Source organism: Hemitrygon akajei, chromosome 20 (assembly GCF_048418815.1).
Source record: "Hemitrygon akajei chromosome 20, sHemAka1.3, whole genome shotgun sequence".
NCBI lineage: Eukaryota > Metazoa > Chordata > Chondrichthyes > Myliobatiformes > Dasyatidae > Hemitrygon > Hemitrygon akajei.
In genome coordinates, this window is record NC_133143.1 from 58831080 (window position 1) to 58847828 (window position 16749).

At 39.5% G+C, this 16749-nt stretch overlaps 1 protein-coding gene across 9 annotated transcripts in view; it reads left to right on the plus strand.

The window, feature by feature from the left end:
• Window positions 1-16749, plus strand: part of LOC140713820 (adenylate cyclase type 2-like) — a 500552-nt gene that overhangs the window by 348956 nt on the left and 134847 nt on the right. For all 9 annotated transcript variants that reach the window (XM_073024378.1, XM_073024374.1, XM_073024382.1 and 6 more), the window contains 3 exons: window positions 2086-2240; window positions 6299-6410; window positions 6502-6629. In XM_073024378.1, the coding sequence (XP_072880479.1) occupies window positions 2086-2240; window positions 6299-6410; window positions 6502-6629 (395 nt within the window). The remainder of the gene's footprint in view (window positions 1-2085; window positions 2241-6298; window positions 6411-6501; window positions 6630-16749) is intronic.

A 16749-nucleotide genomic window follows, 5' to 3' on the forward strand; every position in this document is an offset into this window, starting at 1 on the left:
GTGTTCATGTCAACCTAGTTTTGAACAAAGAGCCTGAGAGCATTTAGTACTTTATTTTCCACTCTGCAAATCTTTCCTTTATCTCAGTGGCCTCTGTTCCTTTGGCCTGCTTAAGGCACCTTTTCCAGCATCTGCTAGTACTTCAACAATGATTCATCATCACGACAGTGTATTTTGCCCATGAGCGAGGAGGTTTGAACCACTACAAAAAAAAACACTCCCATAGAATTTCCAGACTGTTCTAACAGTGGTTGCAATATGTGGAATTAATCTAATTTGATTTACACAGACTCAATGGCCACTTTATTAGGTACATCTGTGCACATGTTCATTAATGCAAATATCTCACTTTCCCAACCCTTGAGATGTTCTCACAACCAATGATCTCACTTTAAGGATTATTTATCTTGTTATCACATGCTCTCATTATTTATCGTTATTTATGAATATTTGCATTGCACGGTTTTTTCATCTTCTACACTCTGCTTGATCTTTCATTAATCCTGTTACATTTGCTAGTCTGTAGATCTGCTCAACATGCCCACAGGAAAATGAATCTCAGGGTTATAGATGGTGACATATATGCACTTTGAAAATTAAATTTACTTTTAATGTTGAATGTTAGCCAATCATGCAGCAGCAACTCAAGACGTAAAAGCACGCAGACATGATCAAGTCGTTCAGTTGTTGTTCAGACCAAACATCAGACTTACTGTGAAGTCTCTTTGAGGGATGCCTACCCTGAAGAAGTTTAAATCTTCCATTTGACAGGAGTTCAGCGAGACCCTCTCTCACTGCTCCCCTTCTGTGATTTTTGCTATCCTGTGACACTTTGATCTTGCTTTCCCTCCCCCGCCCCACCTTTTTATTCTGGCATCTTCCCCCTTCCTTTCCAGTCCTGAAAGAAGAAGCCTGAAACATCGACTGTTTATTCATTTCCATAGATGTTGTTTGATCTGCTGAGTTCCTCCAACATTTTGTGTGTGTTGCTTTAAAATGGGGAAGAAATGTGATGTAAATGACTTTGACCGTGGAATGATGCTTGGTGCCAGATGGAGTGATTTGAATACCTCAGAACCTGCTGATCTCCTGGGATTTTCATACATAGTCTCTAGAGAGTTTACAGAGAATGGTGCAAGAAACAAAGTACATCCAGTGAGCGGCAGTTCTGTGGATTAAAATGCCTTGTTAATGAGAGAGGTCAGAGGAGAATGGCCCGACTGGTTCAAGCTGACAGGAAGGTGACAGTAACTCAAATAACCACACGTTACAACAGTGTTGTGCAGAAGAGCATGTCTGAACATATAACACATCGAACCTTGAAGTGGATGGGCTACATCAGCATAAGACCATGGACATGCGCTTGGTGACTACTTTATTATGTACAGGAGATACCTAATAAAGTGATGACTGAATGTACTTGGTGCTCAATGAACATTAAAATAAGAAGTAGTTGACAGGAAAATTTATTCGAGATTACAACCATGGCTGCAGAGAACCTACACAGGAGGAATTTGATTTTTTCTGTCAGATCAACCAGCTCCGGACATAAAGTATCAGTAATAACCACAAGGAGAAGATCAGCTTATTTTGATGTTAAGGCACAGAAGCTAATATCACATCTTTCAAATTGTAGGGACATGTTTGACACAATTTAGCAGTGAGATGAAAAGCAGCTGCTGACTTTTGTTCTGTTAGATTTGTAGCAAAAATGTTTGAAGTCCAGAGTGGTATGAAAGAAGAACTTAATTTTATTCTTCACACTTAATATCCTTTGCCCATTAAAAAAATTAATTTGACTTTTCAATTTAGAACTGAGGTTTTTTTGCCAGGTTATCTGTCTGACATAAAGGAATAAATTTAAAAGACCATATTATCCTCAGAAATGCAGGAGAAATAAATGAACAAATAAGTAAAAATTATTTAAAATTCTTGTTAATGTCTAAGGTCAACTGAGACCCATTATTTTCTTCTTTGTCATACATGCTCACATCATTTCTATGCCAATACAGAGATTCAAGATGCACGTACATTTGCCATTACAACATTTAAATTTGTAATTCTCTTTTCCTTCTCTTTTCAAAGGAACGTCTCCTACTGTCATTGCTTCCTGCACATATTGCCATGGAGATGAAGGCCGAAATCATTCAGCGACTACAAGGGCCCAAGTCTGGCCACTGCCAGCTGGAAAATACAAATAACTTTCACAATTTGTATGTGAAGAGGCACACAAATGTGAGGTACTTCTCATTTCTTCTCAAAACATAAAAAAAAGAAAAATATACCTCGACACTGTTTCTGTAAGGGGTGCTTTATAAAATTATTGTCGATACAGTTGGTATTACATGTTTTTCACCTTTGATGTGTATACTTCTTACACATCAGGCAGTATGTTATAATCTTCAAAAGTATCGCTATTTTATAATGCAATTTCAATCCTCTTATCTGGTTTAATACAATAAACGGAGAATGTTTTCCTGCTGTCCAGGCTGGCTGACCTATTCAGTTCCACTTAGAGATGCCTGGTTAAATCCTCAAGTGTCGGGTTCCTGCACAAAATGTGGAATGTTTGCCTTAATAAAATAGCTGGTCTTGAATACCTTTATGACGTTTGCATTAGAACTTTCCCAATGTATGTTTTTCGACTATTTCAAGTTTTAAGTTGTACGTGTTGCTCTTTTACAAGTTGTATCGTTTTAAGGTCACTCCTGAAAACAAACTGGCCTTCCCACTGGAGCTGTGGAATATGACCAGGTCGCCTGTGGGGATGTTGGTCTTAGATTAGATTTGCTTTGGTTCCATATCCTGCCGGAGGATTTTAAAGAGAGTTTTGGTGCTATTTCTTTGAGATATTGTATGTTGTCCAAGTTCTTGAAGCATATAGAACAGCATGGATCATTGCTGCTCAAGAATCTCTGAGCTAGTTGCCAGCTTTGAGATCCTACTCTTTCTAAAGTTCGAAGTAAATTTATTACTCAAGTACATATATGTCACCATGTACTACCTCAGGATTGATTTTTTTCAGGCATTCAAAATAAAGAAAAACAGAACTTATGAAAAAAAGGACTATAAATACCAAAGACTGACCAACAACAATTTGAAAACGATCCAAACTGTGGAAGTCGATAAATAAGTAATAAGTAAATAAATAACACTGAGAACATGAGTTGTAGCGTGCTTGCAAGTGAGTCCCTAGATTGTGGAGTCAGCTCAGAGCTAAGGTGAGTGAAGCTGATTCAGGAGCCTGATGGTTGAGGGGTGATAACCAGGTGGTGTGGGACCTAAGGTTCCTGTGTCTCCTGGCCTGAACGATGGGAGTCCTTGACGATGGCAGCTGCTTCCTTGTGGCAGGGCTCCTTGTAAGTGTGCCTATTGGCTTTGCCAATGATGCACTGGGCTGTATCCACCACTTTTATAGACTTTTCTGTTCCTGGGCATTGGGTTCCCATACCAGGCCATGATGCAACCATTTGACTCAATTCGCTGCTGCACTGGAGATGGGATGAATTTTATCAATACCAGCCTTCACTTAAGTGCCCCACATTTTCCAGAATCTCATTTTTGAAATCCATAACATCAAGATTCCTCGGAGATTTCCAGGTTGATGGAAAATAATGTTTCAATGATATTTTCAAAGTTTCTTCGTTTTGAATTCCTGGCTCGCGATATGACGAAAAATGGCCAGGTGAGGCTTTGAACATCTGAAAAGGAGCATACAACATCCCAAACAGACCGGCCATCTTTTCAAGAACCTACAGTGTCACATATTGGTAAAAATTTGTTATGTAACCCAGGACCGGAGCAGAATTAAATCATCCTCAACCCCAAGAGAATGATGAGATGAAGGACTTCAGTTCCCTTCATTTAACAATCCCTCTAAATCAAGAGAAAACCTGCAGATGCTGGAAATCCAAGCAACACGCACAAAATGCTGAAGGAACTCAGCAGGCCTCCAGCATTTTGTGTGTGTTGCCTCTAAATCATTGTTTTTATTTGGCCTTTAATTCCATTTACTGCTACTGCATTGTTAGCTTCCATTTACGTTGTTATCTCCCTTTCACGTTCTTTCTGTCACAATAATTCAACGTCGGTTTTAAAGTCTCACCCCTGAAGTTTTATTCCCTTAAAATCCTATTTTGGGAGAGCTGTGAAAACAAATAAAATCTCTGGATCACATCTGTTTACAAGTTTGTTTTCAGCCTGAAAGGTTTAAAATGATCATAAAATGGTAAACATCTCTGGAATATGAAAGCACCAAAGGTCTTGCTAGGTGCAGTTTTTGTGACTTTTCTAGGCTCTGAGATGCATTTCCACTGAAGGCGTGGATTGCCCAGACTGATAATTAATGGCATCTATGTTAGAATGGCTCAGGAGACCCGGAGAACGTGCTCGCTGGTTGACAAATCTCACACTGTCTGCTCAGCTCGTCCGGAAATCTCTTGCCAAAATAGAGCTCGGGGTGTTTGTTTCAGGAGTCGGTTTTGTGGCGTGTGGCATTCGGCCAACTCATCTCGGAGTGATTAGCCTGAATTTCAAAATGTGACTAGAACGTTGGTGCTGGGAAGGGACATTAGTTCATCTGTCCAGCTGATGGAAATGGAGACAATGGCATTAGTGTTCCTTCTCCATTACTTCAATGTGAGTATTTGAGTACGACCGTGTCTCCAATGCACACAGGAGAGTGGGGGTCCCTTTCATTGTTGACCATGAACCTTAGTCTCAATCTTTGAATTCTTCATTATTCATACTCTGTTGAATGATGCACTGGCACACCGGAGATACTTGTAATTTTATAATTTTTGCCATTGACTGTGGATCATGAATTGGAAAGCAATCCACATTGTCTAGGTTTCATTGTGATTTTCAGAGGCAAAGAGGCACGTTGGTAGAGGACCTTGGAAAGGCGCAATATTTAGTTCGGTTTTAGTTTTCATTTATTACTGTCACATTTACCAAGGTGCAGTGAAAAACTTATCTTGCATACAATTTATACAGATCACATCTTTACATAGTGCATCAAGCTAGAGTGAGGTAAAGCAATAGTAGTGCCGTCACATATAGACCAGTTGCCATATCAGACCTTTATATATCGAGACAGAATGTGATTCTTCACTAAAGGTTGGAATTGATAAGGACGTGCCAAATTTCTTCTCTTGATACTTGTATCATCATGCCACGTCAACATTAATTGCCTAATAGTCTCGTCTTGGAAATATATCAAGCATAAGTACCATCATGGTATTGCATTACAGTAACGGTCAAACTACTTTTGCCCAAAGAGTGAACAATTAAAAGTAGTAAGCTGTCCGGTTATACGTACTTTAAAGGAAGATGCCATAACCTATATTTGCCACCTGAGTAAGAAAAATGCTGCATTTGATGCAGTGTTTCAACCTCAAGTGTCAACGATTAACTTCCCCTGCACAGATACTGCTTGACCCTCTGACTTCCTCCAGCCAATTGTTTGTCGCTCTAGATTCCGCACTTGTAGTCTCTTGTGCCTACAACATACTAGGCAGTTGAAGGTACATGAATGGCTGTTTCATGTGAAAAGAGTGTTTCAGCCAGTGGGAAATAGTGTTGGAAGTAATTCGGAAAATGTGGGTGATGGTCGGGTTGAGCTATTCTCCAATCTTGGCAATTTACTTGTAAATGTGTTGTCACCATGTGAGGAGACCGTGTCACATTGAGGTGTGTTTCTTTGAATGCTTGGCCTTAACATACTTTTCAATAGCTGATTGGAAGTCATTTCAGAAATTCAATTGTGAGATGGGGTGTATATCTTAGCTCTGATTGGCTGTGCGGCAAACTTCCTGGTCAGGAATTTTGCCTGCATTGGCTTATAAATTGTGGTCTACATGTTCATTGACAGAGCTGTTCACGGAAAAACAGGCTTATAGGAATTCTCTTGCTTTGCTGAATGACTTCCATTGATGGCTAGACGAATTTGTGCCCCTCTCAATCTTCATGGGTAGGGAAGTAGTGTGATGGAAACAAAGAAGCAACTTTTCTCGCAGTGTTAAAACAATGAAGGAGCCCCAATGTAGGGTCTTGGCCCGAAAAATCATCTGTTTACTCTTTTCCATAGATGCTGCCTGGCTTGCTGAGTTCCTCCAGCATTTTGTGTGCACGTGTGTGTTGTAGTTTGAAATGTCTAACTTGTGTCTGCCAGGTGAGGTATAACTGCATTCTTAAATATCTTAAGATTATTCCATCACTGTACAGAGCATTTTGCTGTTGTCTACTATCATACATGATGATAGGAGTTCAAATATTTTAAACATTTATGTTTCTGCAGTATATTGTATGCTGATATTGTGGGGTTCACACGCCTGGCCAGTGAATGTTCACCCGGGGAGCTTGTGCACACACTCAATGAATTATTTGGCAAGTTTGATCAAATTGCAAAGGTAAGTTGTACCTGCATTTACAAGTAAAACTCTGTCTAATAGTAACATGCCTTGGCGTTATGAAATAATCTTGACCTTTCATTTTATTCAGGAAAATGACTGCATGAGGATCAAGATTCTGGGAGACTGCTACTATTGTGTCTCTGGTCTACCAATATCCCTGCCAAACCATGCTAAAAACTGTGTGAAAATGGGCTTGGATATGTGTGAAGCCATAAAGTGAGTTATGTCTTAAGCCTTTTCACTGCTAGGAATAAAAATAATTTAAATTTGATTTTCTAGCAATATTTTACCTCTTGATACCTGTTTGCTGCTTGTTATACACTGAGGTGCCAACTGTTATTAGAATTTATTTACGTTTGTGCTGGGGATGTATTACTTTAAAACAATCATCCCGAATGTGGTAACTTGTACTTTCTGCAAATGAAAACCAGCAGGTACACACATAGCTGCAAATAATATTTTACAAATTATTGCAACCTATGTATCATCGTATAATCAATCTTCCACACATACAAGATATGAAAATGGGCTCATAAAGTTTCAAGAAGATAATAGGCACCACGGTGGCGTAGCCGTTAGCCCAATGCTATTCCAGCTCAGGGCGTCGGAGCTCGGGGTACAATCCTGGTGCCATCTGTAAGGAGTTTGTACGTTCTCCCTGTGGCCACGTGGATTTCTTCCAGGTGCTCTGGTTTTCCCCCACAGTCCAAAGACTTACCGGTTAGTAGGTTAATCGGTTATTAATAATTGTCCCGTGATTAGACTAGGGAAATGGAAAAGGAAGTGCCCGTTCAATACTATATCTCTTAATAAAATAAGTCAATAAATAATTTAGTAAGTCAGGTACTGGAGAAACGCTACAAAAACTATTCAATATGCTTGGGAGTTTAACTTTTAAACAAGCTTAACTATTCTACATGGGTGGCAGGGGTGGAGGTACATCCCTAGCAAAGGAAGTGGAAGGCGTTCTTTCCCTTTGCTAGCCTGCAGGTATCCTTAGGCAAGATGTAGCACCTGCTTCACACCCCCCACCTTCCCAATCAGGGTCACATGAAGTCGTAAGAGCATGTGGTGGATGGTCGTATGGGTAGCTGATGCATATCACAAGTCCTAGTTATGCGACTTCTGACGCCAGGCAGAAAATCTTCGAAGAGTATTGTTAATGGCTGGGGTCACCCGTCTTGTAATGACCCGGTCCAGAAGAAGGCAAAACCAAAACACTTCTGTGGAAAGATTTGCCAGGAACAATCATGGTCATGGAAAGACCATGATGGCCCATGTCACACAACATGGCACACGCACGAATGAATAATTCTATATGAAGAGAGTTTTCTGGGGGAAAATATGATCAGGCATGAATGGGACAGATCACTTCAGCAAAAAATACTGGCTCTTCAGCCCACTAGACCATCCATCACACTAACCCTATACCAATCCTGTTTTCATTCCCTCCCCCTCCCCTACACTCCCCGCCAACATTCTCATCAATCTCTGCTCTCCCAGCCCAGATGTTGTAGCCCGTGGAAAAGTACACACTCAGGACAACAACTACTTTTTCGGGTTTTAATTCCTTTATCTGTTTTAGATGTTTAAGTGCCAGAAGAGGGTCTTAAAACAAAACGAACGACTTTACAATCAGGTCCTGCCATTACAATCTCCGTTTAACCTACAGTCCACACACTTGTGTCTCAACCAATTGCGTATGCAGTATAAAAAATACAAAGAAAACCGCACAAAACTAATACAGTACTAATACGGTAGTGGCAATTCTGAAGAAAGACAATACAAATAACATTAGAATCCCCCCGACCCTGTACCTTATACATAGCAACAAAAAATGTAAGTGAATGCATCTCATCTAAGAAGTGTACTACTTTTTAGTACACACGTGCTGAACCCCCGAGCAGAGACTAAACATTCACGTTACGTGGTTACATGCACAATCAGTCATGATACAATAAAGTTAGACAAAAGGTACACTTCAGCACAACTTTTACAAGGTATTGCCCGGTAGTTAAATTACAGGAAGACTGACCTACTTGGCCGGTGAGGAACTTTGCAAGCCACGCTATCCAGCCTCGAGTTCTTTACTCGTGAAAATCTAAAGTGTCCACATGTAAAACATGTCAAGTTACCGATATTCTCGATTCACCAACAAGCATAAACGGATTCACATGGATATTGTAAATTAATGTTCACCTTTCCTCACCCAGCCCAGTACCTCTGGGGGAACTTGATTCCAACGCTCCACCAGCTTCGGCAGCCAAAAGCAAAATGGTTTCCCCACTATCCCGCGCATGCGTAATGACGTCATCATCTCCACTTAAAGTCCCAGACAACTATTCTAGCATTACCTGGATGAATGCCTAAGTACACTTTTAATGATATGGAATAAGATTCAATGGTCACCCGGCTACACAGAGTTTACCTTCAAATACAAGAGGTGAAAACTCACACAGCCTCCAACCTAACAACCTGCATATCTTTGGTATCCGGGAGGAAACCAGAACACTCAGAGGAAACCTACGTGGTCACAGGGAGACGAGGAAAATTCCACACAGACAACACCCGAGGTTGGGATTGAACCTGAGGGCTGCCACAGTGTTACGTTACTGCATCCTGATACAAACTTAGTGCAATTCCTCTATTTTCCAACTCTGTTCGCCAAAAAAAACAATCTGAGTACTTGCATTTCCTTTCATTCCTGATTCACTATTTGTCACCTGATTATTAAATCTAGCGATCATCTAACAATAAATTATGTGTTAATGCTGTATCTGAATCTGGTATTGTGTTAACATCAGCCTCCATCTGTGAATAACTATATCCTACCACTAAAATTGAACCTTACAGACCTGGATCGTGGTCGTGGGTGTTATTGTTCCAGTGTTTACTTGATGATGGGTTGTTAAAAGCAAACCTTGATTTTGGTGTAATACCAGCGATCAACTTTTTCAGAACTAATAATAGTAATTCAGAAATCTTTACATCAATCAGAAACATTTCAGGTGGTTCACATGACTGCAAATAAATCCCACACTTAAAAAGGTTACATGAAGTCAGGTAGTTCTTTGCATGTTTAGCCTATCTTGAGAAAACCTACTCTGTCTGTTCTCCTATTTGGGTACAGCTTCAGACTAGATTTTCAGTTAGGGCCAAAAGCCAGTGAAATCCATTTTAAATATGTTAATTGTGTTTTATCATGCACTCCTCAGACTACACTGTAGCCAGCCGGTGGTGTAGAGGCATCCGGGCCGCACTTTGAGGCAAGTAGTCCCGGGTTTGAATCCTCCAGTTTCTTATATGCTTTCCATCCATGCTGGGTTGGGCATTGAGCTAGCAACTCGGCCTCATGAAAAACAGACAAAGATGCTAAAGAAACAGCAAGGTTGCTGCCTGATGTGCCACAAGGGACAGAAAGGAACAACAACAACTACTCAGGCTACAGCATACTAGGCCGGAAGCCTGAGTATATTTATAATGGAAATTTCATGCCATGGTACTTTCGTAGTGTCAAATGATTTGTGCTCTTTACTGATAGCTGAAATTATTGAAATGGGACACGACTCCTTTATCATTTTATTTTATTTAGAGATACAGTGCAGAACTGGCCCCTGGAAATCCATCTATTTAATACTAGCCTAATCACAGGACTACTTACAATGGCCAATTAACCTACTAAGCAGCAAGTCTTTGGACCATGTGAGGAAACTGGAGAACACAGAAGAAACCTGTACAGTCACGGGGTGAATGTACAAGCTCCTTACAGGTGGTGTCAGAATTGAACTCGGAACCCCAAATGCCTCAAGCTGTGATAGCATTGCTCTACCGGCTATGCCACCGCTCACCAAGAGAGATAAGTCATCTCTCTCAAGACTTGATTGCACTAATGTGGGTAGCCCACTGCAATCCGAGCTCCGGGATCCCCTGATGCCAAACCAGCCAAATACTTAGCAACACACACAAAACGTCGGAGAAACTCAGCATGTCAGGCAGCGTCTATGGAGAGGATGGGCATTTAGGGCTGAGATTCTTCATCAGGGCTGGTGAAGAGTGGAGGAGAAACCAGAATAAGAGGGTTGGGTGGGGGTGGGGATGGGAGGGAGGGGAAGGAGCACGTGCTAGAAGGTGGATAGGTGAAGCCAGGTGAGGAGGAAGGTGGAAGGGTGGAGGAGGGGGTGGGGGGGTGAACTAAGAAAACTGGGAGGTGATAGGTGGAAAAGATAAATGGCTGAAGAAGAAGGTATCTGAAATGGGAGGACAATGATCCATGGGAGAAAGGGAAAGAGGAGGGGCACCAGTGGCAGGTGATGGGTAGCTGAAGAGAAGAGAAGGGGTGAAAGGGGAACCAGAATGGGGAATGGAAATAGAGAAAATGGGGAAGGGAGAGAGGGAAGAAATGATTGGAAATGAGGAATATCAATGTTCATGTCATCAGGATGGAGACTACCTTAGCATATGATTTTCCAGGCCAAATCTTTACTCCTTTTTGCATCCATTTTTCTCTCCTCCTTTGCACCTCCACCCAGAAATGCCCGTCCCCCTCCCAGTCTGATTTTCCCCGTCTTCAATCTGTTCAGCCCCTGATCTACCAGACTCAAGGCTAGCAGTCCAGTTTTGACTGCAGTGTCAAAATTGTGAATGGCAGCTCTCTGACAGCTTGAAGCCACTGTCAAGGTACCAATGAAGAAAGCACAAATGCTGTGATTTTGAGGGAGATGAACTCTGAAAAGGCCTTTTAACTCTCATCATTATGGATAAATTAATAATTTTAATAGTGTATTTAAAATATGACAAAAGTATAATTACAATGGTATTATAAATTAGGATAGTAGATGTTATAAATTAAAATTAGTAGTAGGGAGTTTATCGACTGGCTGCATCACACCTTGTTATGGGAACACCATTGCCCTTGAATGGAAAATCCTACAAGAAGTAGTGGATATGGCTCAGTCTATCACAGACTCCCCTCCATTGAGCACATCTACATAAAACACTGCCTCAGGATCCCAACCAACCAGGACACGCTCTTTTCTCACTGCTGCCATCAGGAAACAGCCTCAGGACTCACATCACCAGGTTCAGGACAGTTAGTAGCCCTCAACTATCAGATTCTTGGACCAAAGAGGATAGCTTCATTCAACTTCACTTGCCCCATCATTGAAATGTTCCCACAACCAATGGACTCACTTTCAAGGACTCTTCATCTCATGTTCTCAATATTTATTGCCTATTTATTTATTTTTATTATTTCTTCTTTTTGTATTTCCACAATTTGTTGTCTTCTGCACTGTGGTTGAGCGGCCTAGTTAGACAGTCTTTCAGTGATTCTATTATTATTGTTATTGTATAGATTTGTTGAGTATGCCCACAAGAAAATGAATCTTAGGATTGCATATGGTGAATACATGTACTTTAAAAATAAATTGGCTTCAAACTTTCAACTTGGAATTAGGATAGTTTTGATTTCTACTAATGAAGATTAAAAAAGTATGTTGTTTCTTTTTTGTAGGCTTATTTAAAAAAATCTGTTGTGACAATACACAATTGACCCATGGATCTAATGAAACAATAACAAACACGGGGCAAGGATTCATTTCTATATTCCTCCTTTCTCTGCTGCATTGAGTAAATAATTGTGCTTTTCTTTTAACCAAGAAGGCTTGAGTCCAATACCCACCATACTCCAGGTAATACTTCAGAATTTCATGGAACGGTGCTGAGGCTTGGAAGAGGTGTTACATGGAGAACACATTAATCCCTTAAGTAAACTCAGGAAAGAACAATTTTTTTCTCTTATGTTTTACTTTTTTTGCTGTTGAATTATTTTGCTTGGTTTCCATTCTTCCCCCCGCTACAGTAGTGATTATCTGTGACATACTGTGGAACATGCTTAGGTCTGTTCTTTTATTCTCTGTTACTTCTTGCTTTATTCCCTGATCAAATTTTCACAAAAGAAATTTTTCAGAATAATTACAAAGAGAAAAAAAAATCTTGAATATTTGGTTGTTATTCATATTCGTGGTCTTGAGAAAGATCTTTGCAATTTTCACTGTGTGGGTCAAAGAATCCTGTTTTTTAAAAAAACCTAATTGTCTTGCAAAATCTAGAGTTAGTGCATTGTAATTGAAGCAGAGAGACAGAGAAAAAAATCCACATAAAAAATTTTCAGCGCAGGGAGCTCTGAAACATCTTATGTTTACTAGCAGCAGGTCATATCAAAGGTTATGTAGAGCTGTGCTTAAAATGCCAGAATTATACAGAATCACTATATAACCGAAATGGTACAAGATTAAAGAAGCATGCTTGATTCAGGCAGATGCTGCATCTCTCTTTCTTAGTTCAATTATGCCATAAATCTACAGTTCTTAACAATGAGTAAGAATACACAGGCATCTCTTCAGTACCATTTCATACTGCTATTCCATTAGCTGCAATAGCACTTACAGCTAACTTAGGAATAGCCTGTTCCTTCAGAATTCAACACTGCCTTCGATTATTTTCCCTGTTGAATCAACAATCATAATAGTTACGTATCTGGCAGATAGCGAATGGTGCGTTGGCTGTGTCACTACATTTACCTGCTGGCCCATTATATAACAAATTAACGACCCACCTTCCAAATGGTTCAGGACTGCTGGAATTCCAAAGTAAAAGGAGCTCATTGAAGTCAACACTATGACCCTTGCACAATTTGATTGCATGGCCTCTTGCAATTACAGGGATTAAAACCGTGTTGTCCATTGAAGCAACCTCTAAAAGAGTGGAAAGCAGCGAATGTACAACCTTCCTTCTCTCTTGCAGGGAGCTGTTGACAGCTGCTGACCTAATCTTGTCTGACAAAGCTCAACTTCTCAATCAGTTACCGGCAAGGGTATAGGCAAGTATGGGCTGTGGAGCTGATAGTCAGACGTAAAGCACCAGAGCTCTCTCACCCGAAGTACGAAGTACGTATACATCATACAACCTTGAGATTCATCTCCTTCCAGGCAGCCACAAAGCAGAGAAACCCAGTCGAACCCATTTTTAAAAAAAAGACCATCCAACACCCAGAAAAAAAAAACAAGTCATGCGAACAATAAAAGTAAGCAGCTACCATTCAGAAGTGAAGTTCACAGAAGTGAATCCACAGCCACAAAGCCAGTCGTCACTGCAGCTGGCCCCGGAGCAGCGGCAGACCACAGCCTCATTTCAACGCAGAGATGAATAAACCTTACAGAGCAGCAAGCTGAACCAGCTCGTCCCTCGCCTCCGGCTCCAACACCCCGACCTTTTCGATCTGGCCCAGCACGTAAATCATCCAAACCTCGGGTCGTTCTTCGCTCTCAGAACCGGGCCCCTAATATACTCCCTCACATCCCACCTTAAGTCGCGCTCAGTTTCTTCTACCTTTTATAATCCAGCCGGTTCGAACAAAGCCCTCTCGCCCCTTCCAATGATAGATAGATAGATAGATAGATAGATACTTTATTCATCCCCATGGGGAAATTCAACATTTTTTCCAATGTCCCATACATTTGTTGTAGCAAAAACTCATTACATACAATACTTAACTCAGTAATAATATGATATGCATCTAAATCACTAACTCAAAAAGCATTAATAATAGCTTTAAAAAAAAGTTCTTAAGTCCTGGCAGTTTCCATCAATCCCAGTGCATAGGCCCTGGGCAGGCCTACTCTGAGCCCTGTGACTCTGAAGGGGAAGATTCTCCACCACCGTATCTCTCACTCACATCTGCCTTCACTGGTAACTGAGGGCGGCATGTTAGTGTAGCATTAGGCACAATCGCATTAATGGAGTTCAATTCCTGCTGCTGTCTGTAAGGGGTTTGCATGTTCTTCCCATGACCGCATGGGTTTCTTCTGGGTGCTCCAGTTTCCTCCCACATTCCTAAGGTGGTTGGTTTAGGGTTAGTGAGTTGTGGGCATGCTACGTTGGTGCGGGAAGTGTGGCAACATTTGCAGGCTGCCCCCACCACACAGCAAGTGATGATCCAGATGGTGCATTTCATTGTATGTTTCAAAATTTTGATATAACAAGTAAAACTAATCTTTAAAATTTTTAATCGCTAAGCCCAGTGAACCATTCAAGAAGTTGATACATCAAACTCCAATAGCCTGCCCTACCCACATACCTTTCTATTCTTTAATACCCTGGAATAAGACCATAAGACATGGGAGCAGGATTAGGCCATTCAGTCCATCGAGCCTGCTCCGCCATTCTATCATGGCTGATTTATTTTCGCTCTCAACACCATTTCTTTTCATTCTCCCTGTAACCTTTGATACCTCAACTAATCAAGAACCTATCAGACTCATGAGAACTAAACAGAGATATTATGAACTAGGTGAAAGATCACACAGGATTCTTGCTTGGCAGTTAAAAACAGACCAGGCTTCCAAAACGATAAATGCAATTAGAACAAGTGTAAATAAAATTACATATAAACCTTTAGAAATCAATGAAACTTTTAAATTTTTTTATTCTGAATTGTATCAATCAGAATCACAAAATGATATTGTTGAGATAGAAAGGTTTTTATTACAAATAACTCTCCCAAAATTGAATTTGTAAGAACAGGAGGGATTAGATGTGCCTTTTACATTAAAAGAGGTCGAAGAAGCTCTAGGATCACTTCAGAGTAACAAATCTCCAGGAGAAGATGGTTTTCCGCCTGAATTTTACAAAAAGTTTAAAGATTTATTAATTCCTCCTTTTATGGAGCTAATACACCAAGCGGAAAGAACTCATAAACTTCCAGAATCTTTTTCAACAGCTATTTTAATAGTATTGCCAAAAAAAGACAGAGATCTTTTAAAACCAACATCATATAGACCTATTTCTTTGTTGAACACGGATTATAAAATAATAGCAAAGATTTTATCTAACAGATTATCTAAATACTTACCAAAATTAATACACATGGACCAAACAGGATTTATTAAAAATAGACAATCGGCAGATAATGTAACTCGGTTACTTAGCATAATTCATTTGGCACAAAAGAGGGAAGAAATGAGTGTGGCAGTTGCTTTGGATGCAGAAAAAGCATTTGATAGATTGGAATGGGATATTTTATTTAAGGTATTGGAAAAATATGGATTAGGAGTATCTTTTATAAAATGGATTAAAACCTTAAATACTAACCCCAAAGCTAGAGTGGTGACAAATGGCCAAATTTCAACATCATTTCAGTTAACAAGGTCAACTAGACAAGGTTGTCCATTATCACCTGCTTTATTTGTGTTGGCGATAGAACCATTAGCTGAATTAATTAGAACTGACTCAGATATTACGGGTTTCAGAGTTAATCAGGAGGAATATAAGATTAACGTATTTGCTGATGATGTTCTGTTTTATCTAACTAACCCATTATATTTGTTGCGTAAATTATCTTCTAGATTGGAAGAATATGGGAAAATACCAGGGTACAAAATAAATTGGGATAAAAGTGAAATTCTACCCCTTACTAAAGGAGATTATAGTCAATGTTGATTAATAACTCAATTTAGATGGCCGATAAATGGTATAAAGTATTTAGGTATAAGAGTTGATAATGATATAAAGAATTTATATAAATTAAATTATTTGCCATTATTGAAAAAAATTCAAGAGGATCTTGATAAATGGATGATGTTACCAATAACATTAATAGGTAGAGTCAATGCTGTAAAAATGAATATATTCCCTAGATTACAATATTTATTCCAAACATTACCAATACAATTACCGAAGAAATTTTTTCAAGAGTTAAATAAATGTGTGAGGAAATTCCTTTGGAAAGGTAAGATGTCAAGAATTTTGTTGGAAAAATTGACATGGAAATTTGACCTAGAAGGGTTACAATTACCAAATTTTAAGAATTATTACAAAGCAAATCAACTTAGATTTATTGCATCTTTTTTTGATGAAGATAACCCGGAATGGATTAGAATAGAATTAGACAAAATAGGAGAAAATATACCAGAAGAGTTTATATATAAATGGGAATCTAAATGGATACGGGAAAAGAAAGTATCTCCTATACTAAAACATTTGATTGATTTATGGAATAAGATAAATGTTGATGATGAGATAAAGAAATCTTTATTAGCAAAGAGACCTTTAATTCAAAATAAACATCCCTTTTACAATGGATAATCAACTTTTATATAACTGGTTTCACAAAGGGATTAGATATATAGGAGATTGTTTTGAAGGAGGTATATTAATGTCATTTGACCAATTAAAGAATAAATATAAAATATCAAATAACACTCTTTTCTGTTATTTCCAATTAAGGGCTTATTTAAGAGATACTGGGTCAAACAATGTTATTGCCGAAACCTAATGA